The sequence below is a fragment of the Meles meles genome, chromosome 2 (genome assembly GCF_922984935.1).
Source record: "Meles meles chromosome 2, mMelMel3.1 paternal haplotype, whole genome shotgun sequence".
NCBI lineage: Eukaryota > Metazoa > Chordata > Mammalia > Carnivora > Mustelidae > Meles > Meles meles.
Genome location: NC_060067.1, coordinates 53,487,169 through 53,509,835, shown reverse-complemented (window position 1 = coordinate 53,509,835; position 22,667 = coordinate 53,487,169). Strand labels below are relative to the sequence as shown.

At 34.7% G+C, this 22,667-nt stretch overlaps 1 protein-coding gene across 4 annotated transcripts in view; it reads left to right on the top strand.

The window, feature by feature from the left end:
- SLIT2 (slit guidance ligand 2) overlaps window positions 1-22,667 on the top strand; it is a 349,500-nt gene that overhangs the window by 244,562 nt on the left and 82,271 nt on the right. For 2 of the 4 annotated variants that reach the window (XM_045997783.1, XM_045997781.1), the window contains 6 exons: window positions 4,544-4,615; window positions 5,121-5,192; window positions 16,406-16,477; window positions 20,188-20,331; window positions 20,444-20,607; window positions 21,603-21,626. In XM_045997783.1, coding sequence (XP_045853739.1) covers window positions 4,544-4,615; window positions 5,121-5,192; window positions 16,406-16,477; window positions 20,188-20,331; window positions 20,444-20,607; window positions 21,603-21,626 — 548 coding nt within the window. The remainder of the gene's footprint in view (window positions 1-4,543; window positions 4,616-5,120; window positions 5,193-16,405; window positions 16,478-20,187; window positions 20,332-20,443; window positions 20,608-21,602; window positions 21,627-22,667) is intronic. The other 2 variants (XM_045997785.1, XM_045997784.1) reach the window with 1 other exon arrangement.

Below are 22,667 nucleotides of genomic sequence, written 5' to 3'. Positions count from 1 at the left end.
GATGGGGTAGTTAGAAAATCGCTTCCATTTCTTATCTAATGGGATTTATTAAAAGTTCCTTGTGATTTTGATGCAATGGTAACAGTAGTTTGCTTTTATATAAACTACACACACACATACACACATGTCCAGATTGATAAAATGTTTTGGAATTGTTCACATTACATTCTGTGGAGGAAAAGGCTCTGGCTACTTTTACATGAAAAAGATTTCCATATAGTATATGGTTAATGGAGCATTCTTCTTCCCTTATTCATTTTTTTAAATATATTTTTACCTTGAAACTCAAAATATTGAATCTTCTTTTTATGAAGGACTAACATTTGGAAGGCTCTTAATTATGGTGGATTTTACCCACAGCATGCCAATATATCTTAGTGATGACACTATCTGTTTTTGTAACCCTAGAATGTTCTAATTAGATTCTTCATGGAACAATGGATTCAAATTTGCACTCTATAAAATTCAGCAGATTTTATGCTATTAAAATAGAAGATTAGAGGATAGGAAAGATAGAAAATGTACATCTCATTTTCTTTTTTTAACCTTTACCTAAATGCTCTAATATATTTCTTCCTTATATTTTGTAATCTTGTTGAAATATCTTCCCATCTTTTCTATAGGAGTATGAAGACCATTTGAGATGTGTGTTGCTTGTAGTTTTCAAAAATATATCCTAAAGTTCTTATAATGAAAAGTATGGTCCTAGACATCTGAATTTAAAGGAAGTAGACATTAGTTTATTGTTTGCCCAGTAAAGAGGAGAAAATGGACATTTTGAAACATTTAAAATTTATTAGTTGACATCTGTCAGTGGTAGAATATTTTCTTGCTTGAGAATCTGTTTGAATGAAGGAAGCAATTATGTTTTGCCTTAATGGACTGCTGGTACAGTGCCATAAAAACCAATTAGCTGCTGAGTGTAAATAACTATATAAGCTCTGTTTCAAATACTTTTATTTTTTTGAACAAAGGTTGGAAGCAAATAGATAAAGAAAAACAAGCAAATCCATTTTACATGTCATTGTTCAGCTTTCTGTTGTGTATGTTGTAAATGAAATAGTTTTAATGTGAAGGTTAAGTCATGGTATATTGCAAGAATGACTGATACGTGCAACATCACTATATTATGTTGGAATATTTTTGCTTAAAAATTTAACACTATTTTGTCATGAATTATCCTTGTTTTATAACTTCCTGTGCATGCATTTTCTAAAAAGTATATACCTTCACATATATATCTTTTGTCTGCTTGACTAGGAATATTTATCAATAACATGAACTGTAGATTAGACATAAATTTAGTTGTTTTACTTAAATGTATTTGAGTGCCATTAGAACAATTAGTGATTATTTTAAGTGTTCTGGATTCAGAGAGTTTAAAGTAATAACTGAGTTTAAAAATTTCTAAGGAAATTCTTCATTTAGATGACAGAATTAGTTTGGCCACATTTGTGAATTAATGTTACTGATATTTCAATGCTGAATATATTATTTTTAAGAACTTTTATTGAACAAAATAATCATAACTGTAACTGCAAAATTAGACACTTTATCAGTAAAACTTCCATGAGGGTATAAACATGTTTGCTTCTGATCACCAATGAATTCCATTCATATAGTGTATTTTGCATAGGTAGAGTACAGAGAGTGAATGAATGAATGAATGAATACCAGTTTCCTGTTCTCAGGATCTTGAAATGATATTTATGAAAAGGGATCATATAAACAAGTTTTGCATTAGTGTTGCATTGAAAGAAATCTACTAGGCACTAAGAATTTTAATTCTTTCTCATCATAGCTTTATATTATTTTGAGCAAATCTTTAACAGAATGAAATGATATTTCATGGCTCTGGATTTGAAGAAAGTCCTCATTAATAGTGTTGTGTCTATAGCTTGCTTTCACAGTATTTTCATTGATTACATTTTAAACTTCTTAAGATCTAACTCTAAGAATGGATCTCAGCAAAAAAAAAAAAAGTGTCTCTAAACCATCAATTTATAACATTCTAATCAATAATGTAACAGTGAAATGATTTAAATGCCCTTTGTTATATTTAGAGCTTTTGAAAAAAGTACCCTTTCTCAAGACCTAGATAAATAATCAAGATGCCAAATCCATATTTTCTTCATACGATTTATTTCTTCTCTTCTGGGGCAAATCTGCCCCCTAGGAGCCAATGAACCTGGTGGAGAAGGGATATGTGAAAAATGACTAGAATACAGTGAAATAGAGCAGAGACACAGAGAAGAGGATGCCCTCGAGTATATAGAGAAAGATACAAGTAACCATACCCGAGAAAACCAAGTCGGGCTTTAGGAGGAGGCCATGCTTCAGTTGTCTTAAAATAACTAAACAATACAATTCATAATAATGTAAAATTACTACTAACATAAATGGGCTAATAATAAGGAACGATTAAGGGATGTGGTCCATTTTGATAATGAGATATTTATAAAGACATTAAAAATAGCATCTTCCAAAATATTTAATGATATTAGGAAAATATGTAGGATACCATATTTGACATAAGGTGTACAACTCTGAATTCTTTATACAAGAAGACTTCAATGAGATAAAATAAATATGCATACCAAAAAGACCCCTAAAAGACTGATCTGAGTGGTACATTATGAGCAGTTTGTATTTTCTTCCTCACATATTTTGTAAATAAACTTGAATTTATCTTGATTGTGAACAAAATAATTTCTGCTTTTTGGAGGAAGAGAATCATAACTAGTGATGCTGATAATAGAGAAAAGATTTTACCTTTTGTATCAGAGAGGAAGGGATAGTAACTTGGGGAATAACAGGATTTAGAGGATTAGAAAGCAAATCCAGAAATTAAGAAAAAAAGAAAAGTAGAGAACCAGAGGCATACAATGTCTGATCCATGAAAGTATTGTTTGCAATGTCAAATGCTACAATGAGTTCAGGAGCAACATTGTCTGAGGAAACCCATTGCATATAGAGATAAGGCGGTCAGGGTGAAACCTGAGCCTGTTGAAGAAAGCCTGGCACTGTGAGGAGGACTTTGGAATTGGATAAGACCAAAATTTACGCATTTCTACTTAACCATCTGGGGTATTTTATTTGTTTTGATTTGTGGCTCATTAAGTGTTGTTAATAGTTACATGTTCAAGTATTACTAACATTCAGTAAAAATGAACCAATGTATATGACACAGTATAGTCAATATACATATATGTAGTTATTGTATTTATGTATAAATAGATAAATATGCCAATATAAATAGTTATACCTGCCTATGTATTGTGTGCGTGTGTGTGTGTGTGTGTGTGTGTGTGTGTGTGTATTTTAATCCAGGCAGGAAAGTGAAGCTCTTACCATGTATTTTAACAGAGGGATTTAATATAAGGAATGAACTCAGCAGTTGTGAAGATGATACACAGAACAGAAAGGTGCCTCCCCCTCCTGGGCTACAAAGACCTAAGAAGAAAAGGATGTTCTACAAAGTTAGGAGGTGGCCCCAGCAGGAGCTAAATTTAGGAAGGAGATCTGGGGACCCCTGCTGGGAACATCCCCTGATGCAGAGGAAGGGAGGATATCCTGGCTTCTGGCTCATCCTCCCTTCAGTCTCCAGTGCCTCTCACTGGTCAAATCCCACCAATGCCAAAGTGAGCCTGGAATATATGGTTCCCAAGAGTCAGCCTCCGGGATACAAAGAGAAGAGGAGAAGGGGATTGGAAACATTTATTACGATGTTCACATGGATAGAAATGAAGCTGAGAGGCAACATTTTTTTGATGGATAAAATATTTACCAGAACACTTAATGAAAGCTATTTCTTTGTGTCTTTCATAACGAAGTGGGAAAAATTGTATATTTCTCGATAGCAGAACCAGAGGGTAGAATTATTGGCAACTCTGATTTCAGTGCATGATTAGAACACTTGTATTTGAATACAGTGGTTTTCATACGAAATATTCAGAGTCCAGTCAGTCTTACTGAAAATACCTATGATACTTAATGGTTTGGGAATTTAAGATTTACCTCATAAGAAGCTGCAAAATTAATTTTCTGACTATAACAGCTTTTTTGAACCTATAATATGTTTTCTGTGGAGGAAATAAAAGGTTTATAAAATTTAATATTCCAACAGTAATTTCCTTTGTGAAAGAGTTATAATTATCTCTAAAACATCTTGTACATCTATTCAGTGTTACTACATATTTCTCTTTCTGATATAAAGGTTATAAAATGTACTCTGAAATTAGTTTCTTACAGGTGCTTTCTTTTTTGTACAAAGTCCAGACTTAAATATTAATGTTCCTATAATGCCTAAAAATCAGGAGGTTTTTATTCATTGTATAATTGCCTTGTTTTTATTCCCAATCTTGCTCCACATTTAGGGCATGGCATTATTAATTTTAGTAGTCATTTTTGAGAAAAAAAAAAAGGAATTGCTCATGAAGAGTATCAACTTGTCAACTTTGCTTCTTGACATGAATCCTGAGCTTGAATTAAACATCCCTGAGAGCTCACGTTTCCATTTAAAAATTGAATTTTTTCATTGCAGACGTTTGGAACAGAACTCAATCAAGGTCATCCCTCCTGGAGCTTTCTCACCATATAAAAAGCTTAGAAGAATGTGAGTGAATAATATTATGGAATATATGTAATTTTTAAAATTATACAGGTCATGACCATGCAGGCATTTACTTGCGTATGAATAGTTGAGTGTTTGACAGCTTAAATATTAAGTGATGTGACTATCTGATTGCTAGTTGTATAATACTATAATGTTAAAATCTAAACTATGTGATATTTTTAAGTTATCTGAAATTTAACATAATGATTCACACCCATGTGAATGTATGTGATCAGTATAGTATGCAGTCAAATCTTAGATATTCTATTTTCAAAAATAGGACATGCCATCTCTTATAATGATTTCAGCAAAGAGCCAAAAGTTGATTTAAAAATCTGACTTTTTTTTTTTAAATTTAAGATGCTTCAGATGTTTTACATTGCAAATTTTATACATGTATTGATAGGTGCAAAATCGACATGGAAAGGCAGTAAGTAGCTTTCTCCTGCTATAAATCCTCCCCGACATTCTATTTCATTTAACCTAACCCTGTTTCTAATCTTAGTGACCTGAGCAATAATCAGATCTCTGAACTAGCACCAGATGCTTTCCAAGGACTACGCTCTCTGAATTCACTGTAAGTATTGACCACATCACAGAAGGAAAGCAGAATACACAACTAATGATGGCTCCATTTCTTTAAAAATCTGAATTTAAGAAAAATTGTCTTTACTTTTTCTTATGAACTATTAATAATATTAATTACTATCGATTTTAATGAATTTCATCATTTTTGTGGAAGACTGCCACCTGTCACTAAAACCAGTCCATTTTTGGAGGTGTGTATTTTAGGATTTCATAGTTTTGCTATTTAGAGCTAGAGTAGGAGCCTCTTTATTATTCTATATTGATATTATTGGTAGTTTTTCCGGTTCTGAAATAAAGGGGAAATGTTTATTTTGGAGCACTCTGGTCATTGTTGTATTTATAGTCCTTAAGCCAGTAGCCACTCTCTAGGGACAAAGTCCCCTTTGGAATGATGTTCAGTGAAGTCTTACAGAGAACAGTTGAAGATACCCAGTGAGGGGCTTCTTTGACTCCCTGCTTCATCTCCTTAAGACTTCCCTGAAAGGACCAGCTTTACTCTCTCAAAGAACAAAGATAACAAAGTGTAACAGCTTTTTAATCTCAAAAGGATTTTCAGGCAGATAACGGCATAAATGAACGTGTCAAATAAATGGATAAAGGTTGTTATTTTTTCCAATTAGTAAAAAATCTTCAGAAGGCCACCAAGTAAGGTAAACTTTATTTCAGATTTTAACTTTAGACTTTGAACATGGAGAATGGCATGTATTTTTCTAAGAGTGTGAGCTCAGAGAATGGTTCTTATCATGGGAAATGATGGCGGAATTCCGAGTTCTGCCAGACGCCTGCGTGAGGCTCAGATAAACACCTGGAGCTTAGTAGCAGTCATCTGGGCATGGGGCTCTTCAGGTGGCTATGCTGGTCTGCTCAGAAAAATAGTTTCCTTTGAAGAAAGAAAGAAAATCTGTCACTTCACCTTTCACCTGAAGTATCTGCTTAGGTCCATTTCTGTTTGCTGTTGATTTTTTTGTTGTTGTTGTTTTGTTTGTTTGTTTTTTGTGAGAGAGAGAGTGTGGGGGAAGGGAGTGGGAAAGAGAGAAGATCTCAAGCAGACTCCTCACTGAGCATGGAGCCCCACGGGGGGCTTGATCTCACAACCCCAAAAATCAAGAGGTGGGAGCTTCATTGAGCCACCCAGGCACCCCTCTTGTTGATGTTAATTTAACTAGAGGAAGTCCAAGATCAGTGGAAGAATTGTTGGCAGAAAATGTAGAGTGCAAACCGCTCTTTGGATGGGCTGGCAGATTCTAAAATAACAAAGTTTAATGTAAAACTCTGTTAAATTACTCAAATTGTCTGGACAGTAATATCGTCCAAAGTGAATACAGACCACATTCCAGCCACACGAAAGAACAGGACACATGTCTAGTCACTGTTCCAATGCCTGGTCCTTCAAGTACCTGTGTGCCTCAAAGAAAGCCAGTAAATGTTAAAAGAGAGAGAAATGGTTGGAGAATTCTTATGTAGATCTGTTTGTTTACAGTTGACTATTAAGCTATTGCCTTAATCTTAATAGACTCTTTCTGGTTGTGAGATTTAAATGATAAAAAGATATGATAAGATAAAATAAGTAATAAATAGAACATATAATTTCTTGTTTCTATATTATATTATAGATTATATTTAATATCTATAATAACACATATTTATTAACTACTGTTATGTGTTTTATTCTAGTACATATTACACTCTATTGATATAATGTGTTATATTAATATTATATTTATTAATAAACACATGGTTACAACTAATGATTATATTATAAATTATTACATGCCTACCCATATAAATATGATAGACTCAGAGCAAATACTAAGAGAAATAACACATGTAGAAGAAAATGCCTGCTGAAATGAGATCTTCATTTTCATGACCAGAGCTCCATGTTCACAGTTTTTTGGTTTTGTTTTTTTCCAGAAACCTGTAACAAAGCATTATCTTTCCTTATAGAACTGACTTTTAGTCAGGGCATTAAGTCACTGGGGAATTTCTAGTTTGAAACCTAGTAGTATGCAGAAGAGTAGGAACCGTTTTTCAGAATTGGGATACCCCCATACAGCCGTGTAACATCAGAAAACAGATGTTGTATGAAGAGCATCAAATAGCTATATGAGGGAGAGTCCATGTGCTACAACCGGTATCATTTTCCTGATTGTGTTCTCCTTTTGAATGGACCTTCCAAAGATTAATTTATTTACCCTTTCATAAAGTATACAACTCTCCAGCCCCGCAATAGCCTTTCTCTTCATTTCACCAAAATCGTACATCCCACAGAGTTGCGTCGGGACCCTGTTTGTCCTAGCCCTACTCAGGGCTCTGGGAATGCATGAGTGAACAAAATACAGAAATCCCTCCCTCATGGAGATTACCAACGATAAACTATACATCAGTCAGAAGATATATTATATCTGATGATTTTTTTAAAATCAGGTGTTTACATGTACAGGTTTCTCTCACATGTCTTTCTGGAACTGCACTCTCATACATACCCAGTTTAATTTAGTCACTGCATTTGCTAAAGAAACAACAATAATTAAAGGTGATATGATGCCAAATACTTCTAATGCGTTTTATTAAATAAAAAGGACTATTTTAAATTGTTACTTAATTACCTAAGAATAGTAAGTAGGGCTTGATTTATTGAAGGTTTTAACAGTCTCTCCTATTAAGTGTGCCTGGCTGGCTCCATCGATAGAGCATGTGACTCTTGATCTCAGGATCATGAGTTCAAGCCCAACTTTGGGTGTAGAGATTACTTACATAAATAAAGGTCTCTCCTATTAAATAATTGCATTAACATTTATTTTTAGTAACATTAAAATTCATTTTATTACATATTATTACTGTATATTGTTACATTATTGATATATTAATATATTTTATTATTCATTTAATTTATTACATATTAATGAGAAAATGTCATTCAGAATACATGGACCAATTGGATGCTTTTATCCTCGGTGCTTTTTATTGCCCTTATTGTGACATCAACAGTATTTCTATAATATTTAATAACAATTTCTTAGGGATTCAATATATTAATATATTAGGCATTGTCTGTGAACATCAAACATCTTTTGTTGTTTTCCATTGACTGGTTGGAAACATAAATTTGTAATAAGGCTAAGCAAGATAGCCTTTAGGACACTAAGTGGCTTATGTTCAAATGCCAACTCACTTTACTAGGCACATGGATGAAGTAGTTACTAATTTCCTTGTGCCTCAGTTATCTCATTTCTAAAATGGGGATAAGATCACTCCCTTACTAGCCTTGTTAAAGCACTGAGGAAACTTTCCAGAATTAATAGAAAGGGCTTTGGCAAACTCTTCTCCTGAGTAAATTTGTGCATTTCTCAATTTTGATTATCCCAGAAAATGTTTATGTCCAAGATCCTCAACACATAGTTTTGGTCTTTTCTTATTTTCCTTTCATTAACCCCTTGCAAACTGTTGTAGTGCTTATTATAATTTCTCTCTTCACTAACTAGCTCCCAAATTCTGCTGAGGTCTACAAGGAAAGATGGCTGTATTTTAATTTGATTGCTGTATTAACAATCCCTACAGTCTTTTCTTGAATGGTGATAACTGCTAAGTACTTTACATTTTAACTACTAGTCTTCAGTGAAAATGTAACAACCTCTTTTTTCTCTTTTATCATATTCTCTTTAAAATTGCTTAGTGTTTTATTTCTCAGATACACCTTGTTTTGAATGTGTAAGTATAGCTCTCTGACATTTATTTGAATAATGAAGTCTGCCCATAACACCTTTTCATGATAACCTTCTTATAGGTTTCTGTTTTGAATTTTTTTTTTTTCTCTTTAGTAGTAGATCTGTCTTTTGCCAGTTTTCAACAGCAAAGGTGAATTCAAAGACTGGCCACCAGCTGTTGGTATCTCCTACTGTCTTAACATTGAAACTTGCAGCGATGAAACTTGACTTAGAATTCTTAGCCTTGGGATGTCTGGGTGGCTCAGTCTGTTAAACATCTGCCTTTGGCTCAGATCATGATCCCAGGGTCCTGAGATCAAGCCCCGCATTGGGCTCTCTGCTAGGCAGGAAGCCTGCTTCTCCCTCTCCACTCTCCCTGCTTGTGTTCCCTCTCTCACTGTGTCTCTCTCTGCTAACTAAATAAAATCTTTTAAAAAATACATAAATAAAATAAACTTAGAAGGCAGGAAAAAAACTTAAAGGGAAAAAAAAAGGAATTCTTAGCCTTCCTTCTGGTATCAAGTACAAGAGCTGCTTAAGATTTCCTTAAGATTTCCCTATTGGCCCAATGGACTATAAAATAATTCTTGATCAGCACACTTGTACACTGTATACAGTATGCTGAATATAACTTACATCTAAGAAAAGCTACCCAGTTTGTCACTGTTGGTAGTTGGATGATATTATCCATATCCCTTAAGTATTTATTTTCTTTTCAGGTAAATTCATTTACGTCTTTCAATTTCTTTTAAAATTTTCTTTCCCTCATAGGAATGTAGCCCAAATTCTCACTGGCCTTCTTGCACTTTATATCTTTATGTGATGACATGTCTTTTCCCCGTTTTTATGGATTTTGGCCCAATTTTTTTGACTGTCATCTAACTTCCCTGTTCTGGTCTTTGGATTTTTTATAGTTCTCACTCCTTTTTCCTGGTTACCATTTTGATCTCACTGTGTGTAAGAAAACTATACCAGCTCTAGTATTTCTATGCCTTTTTGTACAGAAATCTCATTCCCATCACATTTAATATTTATTATAATATTTTTATGATTGACAGTCCATATACTCAAATAATGCCTATACAGATTTCCTTCATCCTTTTGTGATATCCTCCCATATTTCTCCATGTACCCTAATTGTCTCATGAACAACAAACATCTATTTTTTTTAATATGATCTTAAAGAAAACAATGATTTGTTGGGAAAAAAATAGTTTCCCATTGTAAATAAGACACACCTCCTGACTCGACCTCCCTTCAGGCTATTCGAGCCAAGCTTTAAAGCAAAAGTCCCAAATGAACAACCTATTAAATTATTTGCCTCTTAATCCTTTTTTTTTCTTTTTCTTTTTAAATTTTAATTCCAGTATAGTTAACAATACAGTTGTTAATAATAATAGTGATTCAACAGTTCTATCCATTACTCAGTGCTCATCATAAGTATGCTTTTGATGCCTTCACGAATCCCCCCATCCCTCCACCCACCTCCTCTCTGGTAACTTATCAGTTTGCTGGTAAGTTATTAAGAGTTAAGAGTTAAGAGTCTGTTCTTCGGTTTGTCTCTGTTTCTATTTATTCATTTGTTTTGTTTCATAAATTCCATGTATCAGTGAAATCACATGATATCTGTGTTTCTCTAACTGGTTTATCTCACTTTGCATTATACTCTCTAGATCCATCCATGTTATTGCAAATGGCAAGATTTCGTTCTTTGTAATAGCTGAGAAGTATCCCATTGCACATATAACCGTCTCTTCTTTATCCATTCATTTACCAATGAACACCTGTGCTGCTTCCATCCCTATCAGGGCTATTGTAAATAATGCTGCTAATAACCGTAGGGGCGTGTGTATCATTTTGAATTAGTGTCTTCGTATTCTTTGGGTAAATAACCAGTAGTAGAATACTGGATCATATGGTAGTTCTATTTTTAACTTTTTGAGGAAACTCCATACTGTTTTTCACAGTGGCTACATCATTTTGCATTCCCAGGAACAGTTCATAAGAGTTCCTTTTTCTCCACATCCTTGTCAGCATTTGTTGTTTCTTGTCTTTTTAATCCTAGCCATTCTAATAGGTATGAGGTGATATTTTATGTGGTTTTAATTTGCATTTCCCTGATAATGAGTGATGTTGAGCATCTTTTCATGTGTCTGTTGGCCATCTGTACATCTCTTGGAGAAATGTCTGTTCCTGTCCTCAGTCCATTTTTTAACTGGATTATTTGGGGGTTTTTGGTGTTGAGTTGTGTAAGGGTTTTTTGTTTGTTTTGTTTGGTTTGGTTTGGTTTGGTTTGGGTTTTTTTTATTTTTTGTTTTGTTTTGTTTTGTTTTTTGTATTTTCGATACTAGCCCTTTATCTGATATGTCATTTACAAATATCTTCTCCCATCCAGTAGGTTTCCTTTAGTTTTGTTGATAAAGGAAACATTTTATTGTGATATAGTCCCAATAGCTTATATTTTCTCTTGTTTCCCTTGCCTCAGGAGACATACCTAGAAAAATGTTGCTATAGCTGTTGTCAGAGTAATTGTAACTTTATGATTTCGGGCCTCACATTTAGGTCGTTTATCCATTTTGAGTTTATTTTTGTGTATGGTGTACGAGAGTAGTCCAGTTTCATTCTTTGGCATGTAGCTGTCCAAATTTTCCAACATCATTTGCCAAAGAGACTCTCTTTTTCTCTTTGCATATTCTTTTCTCCTTTGTAAAAGATGAATGGACCATATAATCATGGGTTTGTTTCTGGGCTCTCTATATTGTTCCGTTGATCTGTGTATCTGTTTTTGTGCTGGTACCATACTGTTTTGATTACTGTAGCTTTGTAGTATAGCTTGAAATCTGGGATTATGATACCTCCAGTTTTCTTCTTCCTTTTCAAGATTTCTTCACTCTTTGGGGTCTTTTGTGGTTCCATACACATTTTAGGATTATCTGTTCTAGTTCTGTGAAAAATGCTGTTGGTTTTTTGATAGGGATTACATTAAATCTGTAGATTGCTTGGGTAACATGGCCATTTTAATATTTACTCTTTCATTCATGAGCATAGAATATCTTTTCATTTATGTTGTCTTCAGTTTCTTTCATCAGTGTTTTATAGTTTTCAGAGTACAGGTTTTCACCACCTCAGTTAAGTTATTCCTAGATATTTTATTCTTTTGATGCAATTGCAAATGGAATTGTTTTCTTAATTTCTCTTTCTTCTACTTCATTATTTAGCGTGTAGGAACCAACAGATGTCTGTATATTGATTTTGTGGAATTCATTGATCAATTTTAATAGTTTTTTGGTGGTGTCTTTAGGGTTTTTTATATATGGTATCATGTCATCTGCAAATAGTGAAAATTCTATTTTTTCTTTACCAATTTAGATGCCTTTTATTTCTTTCTCTTTTCTGATTACTATGGTTAAGGCTTTCAGTACAACGCTGAATGAAAGTGGTGAGAATGGACATCCATATCTTGCTCCTGACCTTATGGGAAAGGATCTCAGTTTTTCACCATTGTAAATGATGTTAGCCGTGGGTTTTTCTTGGATAACCTTTATTATGTTGAGGTGTGCTCCCTCTAAACCAACTTTGTTGAGGGTTTTCATCATGAATGGATGTTGTAATTTGTCAGATGCTTTTTTCTGCATCTGTTGAAATGGTCATATGGTTTTTACCCTTTCTTTTGTTGATGTGATGTATCATGCTGATTGCTATGCAAATATTGAGCCATCTTTGCATCCCAGGGATAAATCCCACTTGATCTTGGTGAATGATTTTTTTAGTGGATTCAGTTTGCTAACATTTTGTTGAGGATTTTTGAATCCATGTTTATCAGAGGTATTGTCTTGTAGCTCTCTTTTTTTGTAGTGTCTTTATCTTGTTTTGGTATCAGGGTAATGCTGACCTCAGAACAAATTTGTAAATTTCCCTCCCTCTTCTATTTTTTGAATAGTTTGAGAAGAATAGGTATTAACACTTCCTTAAATGTTTGGTAGACTATACCTGTGAACCCAACTGGTTGTGGACTTGTTTGTAGGGAGTTTTTGTTGTTGTTGTTGTTGTTGTTGTTTTTAAATTACTGATTCAATTTAATTGCTGGTAATCGGTCTGTTCAAATTTTCTATTTCTTCCTGATTCCATTTGGGAGGTTGTATATTTCTAGGAATTTATTCATTTCTTCCAAGTTTTCAAATTTATTGGTATATGGTTTTACATCATATTTTCTTATAATCCTTTTGTGGTATCAGTTATTTCTTTTCTGTTTCTGATTTTGTTTGGGTCCTCACTCTCTCTCCCTTTTTTCCTCTGATAAGTTTTGCTAAAGGTTTATCAATTTTATAGATCTTTCCAAGAAGCAGCTCCTTATTTCATTGATCTGTTCTATCATTGTTTAGTTTCTATTTCATTTTTTTCTCCTCTAATATTTATTCCTTTATTCTAATCTTTATTCCTTCTTTCTTTAGTTTGGAGTTTTGTTTTTTTTCTTTTTCTAGCTCTTTTTGGTGTTAGGTTAGATTATTCATTTGAGATTTTCCCTTGCTTTTTGAGGAAGGCCTGTGTTGCTATAAACTTCCCTCTTAGGATAGTTTTGCTCTGACCTGAAGATTTTGGACTTCAAGTTTTCATTTTCATTTGTCTCCGTGTATTTTTTTATTTCCTCTTTGATTTCTTGGTTGACTCATTCATCATTTAGTAGCATGTTACCTTGTATTTGTGTTCTTTCCACATTTTTTCTTATAGTTTATTTCTAGTTTCAAACTTGCTCCTTAATTCTTTTATGGGTCCTCCACAATTTATACGCATCCTACTTCCTTTTTGCATTTCAGTGGGCTCAAAATATAAAACTCCTTAGGTATTCAAAATTGCTATTTTGGGTTGCTCTTTGAAATAATACTTCATTCACCTCACTTGTATTAGTATGGTGGCACAGGGCAAATGATCATTCAACAAGTAACAGTTGGATTCAGCTTAATTGCGCACCACGCTTAGAACCTAGTAAAACTGCTGGCACATAATAAGTATATGATTTCTATTGTTAAATTAATTGGTTGAAAAGTATTGCATTGAATATCCTGAAAAACGGCTGCCTTGATCTGCTCATGTGTGTTTCCAAAAGGCCTCTTTTCTCTTACTCCTGACCTTAAATAATACAATTATTGTTGCTTATCCTTTCTTAATTCCTTTACCTCTTTGACTCTGACAATACAGAATTTGCTTTTATTCTTTGATTTTTTAAATGGTTTCTTCTCTAATTGATTTTCCTTTTTCAAAGCGTCTATATTCTGCACAAGTGAATTTTTTGTCATACTATGTAACTATACCTCTGGGATCTATACAAATGTAATGTCTCCTTACACAATATAGTATCCAGCTACATTTGTTTATCCATGTGAGAATTTCTTTCTTTCTTTTTTTTTTTTTTTTAAGATTTTATTTATTTATTTGACAGATAGAGATCACAAGGCGAGAGAGGCAGGCAGAGAGAGAGAGGAGGAGGAAGCAGGCTCCCTGCCAAGCAGAGAGCCCGATGCGGGGCTCGATCCCAGGACTCTGGGATCATGACCTGAGTGAAAGGCAGAGGCTTTAACCCACTGAGCCACCCAGGTGCCCCTGTGAGGATTTCTTTCTATGTTGTAATACATCCCACCTCTCACTGACATCTTAAAAGGAAACAACAGCTTTTCCCTCACTCATATTCATTTCTCTTGTATTGTTATTTTCTTCCTTTCCAAACAAAAATCATGTACTGCTGCCAAACATATTATTTAGATTCTTATTTCAACTTTTTCCTTACATATTATGACATCTTTCATGTCCTTTCCAAAAAATTATTTTTCTCATTTTTAGAAGAAATAAGATCATTACAGACAATATAAAAATAAAAAAAATATATAGATGCAAATTAAAATCAACTCTGAATATCAAATTGCCTGCCATCCAGAGATTTTCTGCTTTTTCCTATGTATACATGTATAAATTTTTCTAAACAAAGTTAAGATCATACTATAATATACTACTTTATTTTTTTCAAATTTAACATTATAACATCAACACTTTCATGTTGTTAAATACTCTTCAAAATATGTTTTTTTTTCAGTGTGAAATATGCCTTTAACTAATATCTTTTTTGGAATTTGGAGACATTTTATTTGTGTCTATTTTTACATTGTTATAAATTATATCAGGACTAACATTTTATGCATAAATATTGTCTGTCTCTGATTATTTTCTTAAGCACCTAAGAGTGAAACTAAGTAAAATTTTTAATAAATTTGATATATATTTATATTTATATAAATATAATATGTATACTTATAAATTTGATATATATTGCCATATTATCCCCCTAAGGACTATAATTTCTATCTTTTCCTATTCATAATTTTAGTTTCCTCCTTTGGGGAGTTAAAAGTAGATAGGCATCATTTCAAGCTTATTGTTAATAGCCAATATGATGATCCAAGACACTGCTATTCATTTCACCCAGTTTGTTAATTATTCCATAATTTGTCCCCTTGCTAATTTATTTCTTCATCTCACATCTTCATCAACAGTGATCACTCATCAATCCAATGTTACAGTGTCACCACATTCTCAAATCAGTGCTAGGTGCCAGGGGTACTGAAGGCACTAAGCCATGTCCTTGCACTTGGTGGCTACCCTTAGTAGCCGATCAGAGGTGGGTACCATGAGGATGCATTCCTGTTCATATTTTTGGAGAAAAGTACATTTCAAAAATATTTCTGTAATCATATTAGTGCATTTTCTTACATTACAGATCTCACATTTCCCAGGCATACACATTATGTAGCAGAAACCTTACCTTTATCTAGAGTCCTTTCACCTTTTACCAGTATGATAAGCCTAAAACTCATTCCTTTAATGAGCAATGAATGAGAACATCTAGTGTTCTCTTTTGTTACTGTAATATGCCCTCATTATGTATGAACCGTGTGTGTGTGTGTGTGTGTGTGTGTGTGTGTGTGTGGCAAAACATAGCAATTGAACAGTGGACACTTCTAAGAAAGGACAATAAAATTATGAATTATGTTCATTTTTGTTATTTTTTAAATTTTTTAGTGCTTTCTTTTTTAAAAGATTTATTTATTTATTTTAGAGAGAGAACGTGGACAGGGGAGGAGCAGAGGGAGGGGGAGACAGGGAATCTTAAGCAGACTCCCCACTGAGTGAAGAGACCAACCCAGGGCTCCATCTTATGCCCCTGAGGTCATGACCTGAGCTGAAATCAAGAGTTGGACACTTAACTGACTGAGTAACCCAGGTGCCCTTGGTTTTAGTGATTTTTAAACTTTCTGCTATAAGCTTATATATGATCTATAATCAGGAAAAAATGCATTTGCAAATTGAAGTTTGTTTACTCAGCTGTAGCTTTTATGATGTATGGAGTGCTTACTAACCTCCTATACGCCTGGATAGATATGTGATGGATCAATTTGTTATGCTGGATTGATGTCTAATTTTTTTCTTTTAAATCATGTTTTTTCAGCGTTCTCTATGGAAATAAAATCACAGAACTCCCAAAAAGTTTATTCGAAGGACTGTTTTCCTTACAGTTACTGTAAGTATTTGATGGTTTCTGATCTGTTGAACCAAGCATTGTATTTTAGTCAGTGTACCTTTCATGGTTTCATGGAGACTTCAAAAAGACTCAACCCCAAATGACATAGTTTAATGAGATGGAAAAGATTAGTCTGGTGCAGCTAATACTGACGACTGTTATTTATTTGAAGACACAGCACTTTGAAGTTGTTTCAAAGCCTTTCGGTCCACCCTGTCACAAATGTAGGCTTCCTGGCTACTCTGTCATTAAAAGCTTGTGCTGTCCCTGCCCTTTGTGAAACCCTCTGTTTTCATTTAACAATAGTTGGGAAGGAGAGTGACGTACTGATAGGTTTATCCACATTTGTCCAAAGCAGCCACAGGAGGGACAAAGCTGGGATACTGTGTCCCGAACCCAGAGGTGGTTGCCGAGGGCCAGAACACAGCAGGAGCACTTCAACTGGTGTCCACTTAGAAAATAATCTGTCAATGCCTGGCCTGTGTCTTCTAAAAACCATTCTGCTTAGACAGTAGCTATCACTCCTTTGTCTCAAAAGAAGAATGTACTATACACATATGTATAAATACAGAACCTGACCACAATGTTTTAGTGAATGCTCATATGAAAAGGAAAGTGAAAAAAAAATATGCTAGTCTTAAGATGGTTAGTCTTAGATCATCAAATTCTCTTCACATCACCAAACATAGACAGAGTTCCTCATTTGGGGCTGCTGTGGATACAAAGATGAGTGTGATATACTGTACTCTCTCAACTAGTTCATAGTCAGTCTACCTTAAAATTCTCAAGTTTAAAATGTTATTTTCTCTTTTGGTGTATACATTTCTTGGTGTTGGGGTTTCTATCATCGATTTGGCAAAAACTTACTCCTAATCCCACAGATTTCCCAAATGTACATCTTTTTCCTTACTGGATAAATGTACATTATAATTCTATCCTAGTATTCATGTTTTGAATTTTCATCATTATCCAGAAATGTATTTAAATCACAACCCAGTTTTTGTACACAACACACACAGATGCACACAAATGAAGCAAATTGCTAACAAGACGATATTTACCCTTACTATGTATAGTACTCTTCATTTTACTGCATTCTCTGTCTCTCTCTGATCTCTCTCCTTCTATATCTTCAGCGTTGTACAACCCAATAAATTGATTTTACAACAGACCAGTAAGTTATGAAAAATACTGATCCTTATAACCTAATGTCTTTATTTGGGTTTCAAATTATTTTTTGACTCTTGAGGTGAGCTCAGCAAATATTGTTTCTGATCTTTAATAGAATGACTCTACATTATACACATTGTAGGTATAGCCAGATGCTATAGGCCAGTAAGGCCTGTGTGTTATTTGCTTCTCTGTCATTCTTCTACATTCTCCAAGCACTATTATCCTTGCCATTTACTTGCAATCTCTTGCTATCACTGGCCTGTCTAGTACTAACATTTAAGTAGCACCTTCTTTTTCCTTCCAAACATACTTACTGGTGGCTGATGTAACAACCGGGTTAATAAACCATGGGATCTGTATGCAGGTAAATCTTACTTAAAAAGCTATCTTTGTCCCTCAGCCTATATTTTATCTCTAGATTAAGGCCTGTTCCTAAACCTGTCAGGGCTAAAGCAACACAATTGTCTCTTTCTGGCTAGCTGAGAACTTGGCTAAGCATCTTAGATTTGCTTGAACAGATGAGGTACTGGGGAAAAGAAGTAGGTTCATGCAAGAAGCAAAGGAAAGTAACACGTACAACACTTTTTCTCCTACTTTGCAGACCACATTATTTAAAGTAAGTACAAAATGCTCAAAACAGCACCTCCTTCAATTGTCTTCAGTGCTCCCCACTTTTTCCTTCTCCTTATTTCTGCTCTCTGCCTCCGTCAGTTAGCTGACAGATTAGGGAACATCGTCAGTGTAATCTGTGTTGTGGTGCAGAATGGAGAAATGGGATTACCAGTCTATGCCTGAAATCAGTTCCTAAGCTTTAGGAAACTATTTTGAGGACCGCAGAGAATGCCAAATTGTCAAGTCCTAAAGGGAGGTTAAAAAAAAAGAGAGCGAGAGAAAAGAATTACCTCTAGGAAGTCACAGCTTTGCATGTGTGTGGATACCTAAACAGAAGCCAGTAAAGCAGAAGCAATACTTCATATTAATTAAAAGTAAAGATTCTTGGTGGCCAAAAAGAAAAACATTTTTTAGTATGTTGAATAAGAAGGCATACAAACCTAAACAACAGAGCATGTATTTTTTGATACGTTGATATTTGTTCAAGCCTTAAGTATCAAAGCAGTAAAGCAAATGCTAATAGAGAAGAAAGTATCAGAAAATGTTCTCTGCCCACGGAGAGCACAATCCACCTTTGGGCAAACATGTAGGCGTATAGAAAGGAGGCATGAAGATTAAGTAGCACTGAATAACTTCCTTGGGGACCTAGAGGAAGAAATGCTTGAGTTGGGTGGAAGCTTCTGGAAAAGGTGAGCTTCCCTTGCAGCCATGATGGGATAGAGCATTAAAGAAGGTGGAGGGCAGGGCAAGTGTATTCCCAAAGGGAGTCCAACATGCATAAAAGCTCAGACATGGTCCCATATAACCTACGAGAATGGCATTTGCCAAAGTATGATCTGTAAACCACAGTTCCATAGAATATTGAAGTGGATTATTGATAGCATGCTGGAAAAAAAAAATGGGTTTCTGGCATATTTTGTTAAGCAAAGTTAAATGAATATCTATAATGCAGGACCAGGGCCTTTAATAGTGTTATGAACTGTGTCACTCTCCAAGAGGATTCTAAAGCATTCATTCAACAACGTGTTTATGGAGCACCTTGTATGTGCTAGGCACAAACAAAAATGCCTGTCTTGAGGAAACAGAAATGACAGCAATAACGTAATAAATAAACCATATGCAACAGAGAGAAATATGTATTTAAGAAAATAGAAGAAATAAACAGATCGTAACAAAGAAATTGAGCGTGCGAGTGGGTGAGGTGGGGCAAGCACAGGTGACTGTATTGAAGAGAGAGGTCAGGGTAGGCTGAATTGAGAAGGGAAGATTGCAACAGACTCAAAGGAGCAGTGGAGTCAGACAGCAGGGAAGAAAACATTCTAAGCAGAGACCCCCAACAAGGGGACATGTGGCTGGAGCTGAAGCATCCAGGAGAGAGAACTTGGAGGTCATGGAGTTCAGAAAGGGGTGCTAATGGTCCTACTGTGTGTTGAGGCAATTTGTCAGGACGTTGGCTTCACTCAGAACAATTTGAGAGTTGCTGCCTGGCTTTGAGAGAAAGTGATCTGCATTTTAAAAGTCTCACTCTGGCTTCAGTTTTGAAAATTGCCTGAACTTCTTCTCAGAGCAGCTAGAGAGACTAATGTTCTATGACATTTTTTTTGGCGTCCTTGACAGGAGATAGTAGGTCTCACCCAGCTTTGTCCACTGCCCTACCTCTTCATCTTCCAGAGAATGTTGAATAATTTTTTTTTTAATAAATGTGTAAGTACCACTAGATGTAGACATTCATTAAACCACATGACCCTTGCTTTATCTGGCATATCTTCCACCTGTCGTACCTAAATTATTCCAGTTAAAATGTTAGTACTGAGGTTCAGAGAAATGTTTTTTCTTGGTTTCTTGTATTTCTCAAGAAGGACAGAATCTTGAAGGTGGGTTAAAGAGATGCTACACTTTAATTCTACAACTATTTGATCAAACAGATTATTGAATGCCAACAAGATAAACTGCCTTCGGGTAGATGCTTTTCAGGATCTGCACAACTTGAACCTTCTCTCCTTGTACGACAACAAGCTTCAGACCATTGCCAAGGGGACTTTTTCACCTCTCCGGGCCATTCAAACCATGTATGTATATATGGCTTGGATCCAATACGATGACTGCTGTCTTCACTGTGAATTTGAGAGTTGAGTTCATTGCAAGTCATGTATAAAAGTATTCTGTCTGTGTTTCTGAAAGGCATTTGGCCCAGAACCCCTTTATTTGTGACTGCCATCTCAAGTGGCTGGCGGATTATCTCCATACCAACCCCATTGAGACCAGTGGTGCCCGCTGCACCAGCCCCCGGCGTCTGGCAAACAAAAGAATCGGACAAATCAAAAGCAAGAAATTCCGTTGTTCAGGTAATTTCTTACTTCATGTGAGATACTTCCCCTGTGTTACCAAAACAGTGGTTATGGAGACCTAGAGATAGCTGGTCTTCAGACAAATTACCAGACATTGTAGAATATACTTCTTTTTCTTCTGTCTAGTTACAAACTAAAGAGAGCTATAGTACAATTCATATACCACTCCTATATGTAATATTTTTAACACTATATCCAACGTAACAAATGGGCTACGAGCCACCAGAAAAAGATGCCTGGATATTTCATACTGTATTTTTAGGGTTCAACCTAAACAGGGGCCTTTTAGCAAGCTCAGAATCCTTTTGATGTCTGTTAAGTCTCATGTCTGTTTTATTATTCTCCATTGAGAAACTTAAGGTAATGAATCATGTTCTCTTTTCTTCGGAAAGTGAACTGAGACTTGGTTGTGTGATTTGCTCTGGCTCGGAAGTAGGGGGGAAAAATTTTCCCGATCCCTTGCTCCCTTGCTTTGCACACTAAATGTATTTACTTACTTTTCACCCTCTTATTTTAAATAGAGATGTGAGGATAATTTTTTTTTTATTTTTACCAAAAGGCCATCTTTTAGCATTTTGGGAGCAGTGTATTATATATGAAAAGTCAAATATATATCCATTGTGTTACTCTTATATAAAAGGCTTACTTCATTGAAATTTACAATTTGCTTTGGTCTCATCTTTTCTGTGTCCTTATGCTAAAATATATTCTGTGTTTTGAGTAGTATGCCGTCTAACCATTCCCAGGGTATTTCACATTCGGCAGTTAATTCATACTAAAAAGCTAATATCAAAATAAAGCTGTTTATTGTCCGTGATCCTAGAGACATTTACTACTCACTGTGCATTATTATACTTCAGCCACTGCTGTGAATATAATTCACTTAATTATCTATAGTACCTTTAGTCCATTCTTAATCTAATATAACTCATATCTCTGCTTGCTGACATTCAGGTGCATCTTCTATTTTTTTTTCTCTTTTTTTTATTTAGCTAAAGAACAGTATTTCATTCCAGGTAGGTTTTGCTCGGTAGTAGGACTAATGGCAGACACCCTTTCCTCACCTTATAAAATATAGCTTCTGAAACTTTGATATGCATGCGTTTGAAAGTACAGTGGGTACTCTGTAGATAGATTGACTTCTGCATAGATCACTTGTAGCTGTTTCCTGAAAACCTGACCTTTGCATGCAGCTTCTGATGTTAGACATATGTATTATTAAACCCCCATCTTTTTTTTCCTATCTCACTTTGGCACATTATCTAAAATTTCTCACTGTAGCTAAAATATTTGAACCTATAGCCTTCTACTTAAATCATTTTCTCTCCTTATGTTGTATATCTGATCTTTCAACCTGTTTTTAAAATATAGCTTATTGAGCTGGTTTTAAAGACAGAGACCTTTCTGTTGTCAAAGAGCTAGTTCTATATGAAATCAGTTACAAACACATAGAATTCCTTTGTCGATCATGAAATTTACTTTTTTAACATAATTCTTTGTGCTAAAAAAGTGCCCCCTTTTGGCTTTATTTTGCTTTACTATTGTTTCACTTTTTACATAAAAAAGCAACTTCCTGCTTGTTGACCTGCAATTATACATTGTGAGTCAACGTTGTTACAGACCTGGAGTGACAGAGTAACTCCAGGGAAACAATACTGACAGACATCCTAAAAGCCTCAGATGTTCCAGGGCACTAAATGTCTTGAATAATTTAAGCAGATGAATAAAATGTTTTTTAGAAAAGTAATTGAAATGTTTTACCACTACAATCTTAACACTCTCAAGACTGATGATTCTGGAACTAGCTCTTTGAAATATGTTTACTTATTTTTTCCTTGCCTGCCAATTGTGTAAAATGCCTCTTGACTTGTTTGTTTTAAACCACTATATCAAAGTATATGTTAGTAATTGATTGGCTACATTTACCATCTCCTGGGGATATTCTAGGCTATCATATATTTTAACAGCTACCAATAAGAAGATATTCTATACGGTGTTAGTTTGCAAAAACCTTACTGATTTTTTAAAGAAGAGTTCTGGATTTGGTCTTTATTTTA